General features: G+C 42.5%; 2 protein-coding genes across 2 annotated transcripts; one reads left to right on the top strand and one right to left on the bottom strand.

Annotated features, from left to right (window-relative positions):
* Positions 1–2,103: 2,103 nt before the first annotated feature.
* SARC_10064 (hypothetical protein) lies at positions 2,104–3,417 on the top strand (the record flags this gene model as incomplete). Its single annotated transcript, XM_014295901.1, has 4 exons — positions 2,104–2,178; positions 2,341–2,439; positions 2,901–2,954; positions 3,175–3,417. The coding sequence occupies 4 exons, from the start codon at positions 2,104–2,106 to the stop codon at positions 3,415–3,417; spliced, it is 471 nt and encodes a 156-aa protein (XP_014151376.1).
* A 709-nt stretch (positions 3,418–4,126) lies between these two features.
* On the bottom strand, positions 4,127–6,336 carry SARC_10063 (hypothetical protein; the record flags this gene model as incomplete). Its single annotated transcript, XM_014295900.1, has 4 exons — positions 4,127–4,597; positions 4,893–4,993; positions 5,244–5,389; positions 5,561–6,336. Coding segments are annotated over 4 exons (1,167 nt in total), but the record flags the coding sequence as incomplete, so codon positions are not given.
* Positions 6,337–6,728: the final 392 nt, after the last annotated feature.

Genomic DNA, 6,728 nt, shown 5'->3' with positions numbered 1-6,728 from the left:
TTTATTATTATATTATATTTTGAACATATATATATATAAATATTTGTTAGTGTGTGTGTTCAATATATATTTGATATATATTATATAGATGTGTGTGTATATATATGTATATATATATATATATATTCATATATATATATATATATATATATGAATATATACACATATAAATGTGTGTGTATATGTATATGTATGTATATATATATATATACATATATTTATATATGTATTTGTGTGTTTGTGTGTGTGTGTGCGTATGAGTGCGTGTATATGTTTATGTTTATATATATATATAAATATTATATATATATATATATATATATTTGTGTGTGGGTGTAAGTGTGGGTGGGTGGGTGTTTATATATAATTATATATCATATTCATATTCATATTCATATCCATATATCTCGCCAATGGTGCCTTAGGTATTGTGCTATAATTTTGGCAAGTATTATGTTTAGATTATTGTCCGGCCGATCAGCAGTACAACATCTAATTTATGCTCAAGTATTTCAACCCGTTCGACGCCCAGATGATTAAATTGAACTTGAAACAGCATTTCGTCATTACATTCCGTATTTGCTATCTATTTTGTCGAAACTGATCAGTCCGTGGTGCCGCAAGTGAAGGCCTGGATTATGAAATCTCCGTGGGGCTATTTTCAGCAAAATAAAGCGATCGCGTTTTGCTTGGTTGACCTAGCAACTATTGTGTACTGAAGCAGCTGATTTTATAGCATAATGCATGAGGTCTCACGCGTGGCAAGGCATATGATCTGAACATACACCTAATCCTTAACGATAAACTACTGCAATTTCTTATATTATTGACTATTGCAGAATCCTATATATCCAGATCGCATACGACAAATAGCCCTAGTACCAACGGGATAGCATGGCTAGGTGCAATGGCGGCAGGTGCGGGGTTGTGCTGGTATGGAGTATCAAAGAGTCGAAGGAAGGGTTACCTGCAAACAGAGGCATTATTGCATAATCTGTATCAAGAAGTACGTTCGTGGTTAGTTCGACGTGCCGAGGCGCAAGATTGCCAAAAATACGTGTCTCATCGTGTATAGTGTAATGTACATATATGCATGATGGAAGCTCGTACTGAGCTTTTATGTGTTTTTAAGTTATACTGTGTTAAGTCTTGAACTCTATAAGTCGTTGCAGAGCCCTTCTGTCTTTATATATGTACGTAGCATATATCTGTGTACTAGCAGGTTATCATGTCCCTGACAGGATCAGGGCACATACTTCGAGCGTCTTAAACTTTTGAGACATGGTGAGATCCATGTATCCGTTTAGAAACATCGCACGTGTGCACGTAGCATGCCTGTGTTCTGGCTCCTAGGGCGCTGTACTCAAGGTGCCCTTTGCTCAATGAGCCCGCATTAGCACTGTACATTGGCAAATCTTACTTTAAACGTAAAAGTTGGCCCAAACTCACCACGACCGCTACTCGGCTTCCGCGCCAGATTGTATCTTGTCGGCACATGCACAAAGATACAGGAACTTGAATAATGGAATAATTGACATGCTTGTAACTTTCTGCGCTTAGATGTATATCTGACAAGTCGATGTTGCTAAATGTTTATGCTCTTGAATTTCAACTCATCAGTACATCGCGCTATTGGAATCGACGATGCTTATATTCAATATATGCACGGCACTATATGGTGAGGTACGCGAGATAGCTGTATTCGAAAACTACTCATAGATGAGTGTCCTACAAGCATATTCATTCGTAATTGCAATCATCGGGTGTCAATTCATGAAACCGAAACATTCTCGACCTTCTTCACGTACCAGTTGTCTAAATAAAAGTCTATGCATATCGTGTTGTATCCATGTCTCCACCAATTTGCAAAACACAATCCTGCTATGACATCAGGCCGTTGGCTGGCACCAGCGTGTGAGTAACAGGTCCACCAAGGAGTCTGATATATGTGTCCATTCATTCAAATCTTGCAAATACTAGATTGAAGCGTCCTGTGGGCTGGCATCAGGCGCGAATTTAACGGACGCAGAAGAAGATGCGATAGATGTATCAGGCGGCAGTAGTGTCTACGGCGAGATAACACCGCAAGGAGTGCATGAATTGATGTCCGATTTAGCACTCACGCCTGGCTTTGTCTTTTACGATCTTGGAAGCGGCGTGGGAAAGTGCGTTATACAGGTATGTGGTGTCAAGCTGTACAAAGTAGGATCAGAAGTGCTTGTTCTGTCCAGTGCTCTGAAGTGTTGCTAATATTTCACGCTTGTTAGTTTACATAGGAATATTCTGAGGTTAGCTTGGTCTTTACATAGATAAATATCTGCCTATATCGCTTCACTGCAGGTTGCGATAGATTGGTTGCCGTCGAAGAGCGTGGGGATTGAGTTGGCAAAAACTCGACACGACGCAGCGCTAGAGGCGCATTCTCATGCTTTACAACTGGTAAGCAATTTACGTCCCTGTCTTGGAATAAGTCGTAGTGTTGATAAGAGGTACCTATGATACACTTCCTATTAAACGCTAGGTATCAAATACCTGATGAGAGAGTTTTTATGATCTAAACAAAAACCTTGATGTATATCACCAGTCACTCCAGGCAAATAGCGATTTTTCTGTGTATGTCGCATATCTCTATTAATCATAGTTGGCTCGGTGTGTATATATAGCAATATCCGAAATGTAGTGTGTGCCAAGAAACATGGTATGTAAGCCTGCCTACCTTGAACATTATTAGTTGTTATTATAACACATTTGCATTTGCAAGAAAATCCGAGACTAATAGCTTGCTCTCCTGAAAGGCAAGGGAAATCCGAGACTAATAGCTTGCTCTCCTGAAAGGCAGCAGTGAACCAACTTTGGTTATTCTTCTCTCTATACCGGCATAAATTTTCACTTTCCTGCAGGGCTTATTAAAGGATCGCAATATCAGCTTCATTAATGGTGACATCATGGACACAGTAAGCATTTGCCACAAGTACTTCTATTCTCTGTGTGCGATATTGGACTTAGGAAAACGTGGAAACTTACTCTCAGTTCTTGGTTGTGTCAAAAGTTGAATTTATATGTTTTTAACTCAAGAACTCCAAATGAACAAGCACTTTATCACTTATCAAGCTCAGTATTTACTGCTCCCAACGCTGAGTAGTCTTACTTCTTCTTGGAATTCGACCCAATCAGGAATTGTACCAGGATGGTGAGGTGCTCTACGTAGCCAGCCTATGTTTCGATACAGAATTCATGGGTGTACTAGCGGAAAAGCTCTCCCATCTGCCACACCTCGACTATATCGCCACCATACAAGAATTTCCTAAACCATTACCACCGAATTTGGTGTATCTGAGACCGGTCTCAATTCGCATGACATGGAATGACGATGATCAGAAAACGCCTGTGCATCTTTACGGACGAAAAGCCACGTAGTAAGAGGGGACAGCGGGGGGGGGCGTAGGCTGCAAATTTCAAACTCATTGTATTGAAGTTTGTGTATCAGATCATAAAAGGGTATAGAGATAGAATTTGAGGCATTTAATTTACTAGAGTCTCAACTTACGAATAAGACAATTGGGAATGTGGAAGTTGTAGGCTTTTGTGAAATGACTCTATATGGTGCCCCGTCGCCATGGCCGATTCCGAATTTGTAAGGACAGTGCTATCGGGCTTGAGCCACGGCAATGCTCCGTTTATACCAGGCTTTGCTTCAACCAATACAATGAGGTTTGTAGAACGTGGCAAAAACTAGAGTCTGATTGAATAATGCTCAATCATCGTTCTTGACCTGGGACCAGCATTTTATCTTACAGAGTCTACTCACCTGCCGCGACGGTTTGAAAGTGGTGGTCCTGATCATCGCGTGTATATGAAATGGGCTGTCAATGATAGACTTCCGAGACGCTCAGTAGTATATAAAATTCTTACAGCGCATGCTACAGATGTTGCACTGTTTTTGTTATTTTGCAGTCTCAATTCAATCGTCAATACGCTATTTGTTGAATTGCTTCTAATTTTCGCGACAGAATCAGTATGCCTCAAGCAGGCAAGAAAGCAAGAGAGGAAACTTATTATGGATAAATTAGTGAATAGAAGACACTGTCCTGTTCAACCTGCAACACGATGGTTGATCTATAATGTTTCCAGCGATTTCATTTTATGAGGACAAACTGAGTTTGCAAAGCGCTTTCAACTTCACTCATTCAACTATATCGCTTATGCCAAGATGCAAGCTTAATCGAGCTCAAAAGCCAAGCTACATGCGCGTCTCAACGCAACAATATCCCATAGAACTCCAGCGCCTAAACGATTTCTGTGAAGACTGTTCGATCCTACTGCAAAGTGAGGCGGATAATGGCATGGCATGAGTATCGACCCCTGTTTGTTGATAAAAGCTAAAGATCTTCGATGGTTACTACCCCCGCTCGATCTGATATGCTGAACGTATATGATACCCTATATCACGTCACTACGTAGCTTCGTTGAGGAAGGTGAGCAGTTCGCTTCTGTTCTTCTCGTCCGCTTTCTCCTTGCTGGTCTTCTTGACTTTCATTTTGATGAGCTCGCCGGTAATCATACTACGGGCGCCCGTCTCCTTCTTCTTGTCAAGATGCTGCATAGAATGAGGTGACGAACGTTCGAATGAAAATTCGCGCCAAACTACGGTGCACGGGTTACTGGTGAGTGTCAACTAGCTCATGTGTGGCATATTTGATCCAACTGACTTCGATCGCATTCTCTAACTGTTTTGAAAGGAGATTTCAGTCCCTCCGCTACAGACTACCGATAGTAACGTAAGATTTTGGACAAAAGAAAAAGAACTCAGGCAATGATGCTAAACTACCGAATTTAAAAAGTACCAGTCTTGTCTTGTAGGTACACGCGTAGTGGCTAGCACTTGCACATACCTTATGCGGACGACTCAGACCCTTATCTTTCTTCGATTTCGACTTTTTGGTATTTTTCTTCTGCTTCTTTGTTGTCTTTTTTCTTCGCCTCCTGCGTCTCTCTATATATTAGAAGTAAAGGCGAACTTCGTACTGACCAAACATTGTTCGACATGGTGATATGCGACGCACATGCCTGACCATTTTAGTAAGGAATTTGTCGTCCAAACTACAGGGAGCAATCCAACGCGGCGCTTAGTACGAATTTGACTAAAAAGAACACATACAAGGCTAGGAGCACGCATGGCAAAGGATACACTACGATTGTAGAACTGCAATAGACAGCCCAGTTCGAGAATGAGCGTGACGTACCATCCTCACTGCTGCTGTCGCTGCTCTCACTCGCCGACGCGCTTTCTTCAGACGACACTCGGTAAGGCGATAGTCCTCTCGGTGAGAATGGTGAAAGTGAACCACTGTTCTGTCGTTTTCCTCGGCTGTATTTGCCCCTCCTCCAACTTATAGATAGCGAATAGCCGAGAACGCAGTTTTGATTGAAGATGAACATAGCGGACACAAAGTACACCGTAATGAGTATAAATCACACTGTATGCTGTGCACTGTGCAAGTACGCATTAATCACTTCTAAAATCGAAAATGAATCGCAATCAACTGATCATATTACATACTATCTATCCGACGATGTGCTCCTCGCCCGCTCCGTGCCTTGGTTGCCTTCAATCCGCTCGCTCTCGCTCGTCCGGTCCGCGTCTTGAGAACGGCCCCCCTCGTCATCCGCGCTCTCACTTGCACTCTCCTCCCGCCTACCCTTCGAAATATCTCTGCCTCTTCTCTCACTGTCTCTCTTTTCCACTGTGGCCCTCCCCTTTGATCTACGGCTATCGCTGTCTGATCTAGTTGCTCTGCGAGAGCTTTTATAGTCTTCGCCGCGTTCCCTTCCGGATCCTTTGCGTGTCCTGTCTCGGGATTTGCTTCGGCTTCGTGACCTCGACCTAGTGCGTGTTCTTGATCTGGTTCTGTCACGTCTCCTACCGCTCGTGTGCCTCTCACTGCTACTGTTCCGCTTATCTCTACTTCTCTCACGGATTCTATCGGCGCTTCGGCGCCCTCTGCTTCTCACTCTCTCACGGGAGGTACTATCTCGTGACCTGCCATTCCTACCACCACTCGGCCTTCTTTCACTGGACACGTACCTGTCGGATCGTCCTCTGGAATCGTCACGCCTCCCCCTTCGACTATGCCTGCGGTCATCTCGGTCATCTCCGCCATCTCTATCACTCGAATGACGAAGAGGCGATGCTGATATGCGGTCAGTATAGTTTCTGTCTCCCGAAACGTCCCTATCGCGTCTTTGACTGCTACCAGCGCGTTTCTGATAGGCCTCCTTGTCACTTGAATCCAAGCGCCTGGATGGTGGCGATCTAGAGTACGAGCTCGACCGATCTGAAGAAGTGGCAAATAAAACGGTCAGCATAAAACTTAAGTCCGCATATGCACTTGCAAGTTTGCGCATGAGATATGTGTTTTGCAAGAGATTGTACTGACCAGCAACCGTGTCGAGTAGCTGAAACTCGAACTGACAGCATTGACACCGATAAGAAATACCAGTATGGTATCCAGGAAAAAATATATGGTGATATAACTTCTCGTTTACGCAAGTTGAGAACTAGTACTTAAAAAATGTGGACGTACATCGTGGATAAAGACACCATATTGTTCATTACACATGTTTATAATAAATATCTATATATATACATATATATATATATATATATATATATATATATATGAGTGTGTGTGTGTGTGTTGTGTGTGTGTGTGTGTGTGTGTGTGTGT

Source organism: Sphaeroforma arctica (assembly GCF_001186125.1).
Source record: "Sphaeroforma arctica JP610 unplaced genomic scaffold supercont1.1125, whole genome shotgun sequence".
Taxonomy (NCBI): domain Eukaryota; class Ichthyosporea; order Ichthyophonida; genus Sphaeroforma; species Sphaeroforma arctica.
This window is presented reverse-complemented; position numbering and strand designations above follow the sequence as displayed.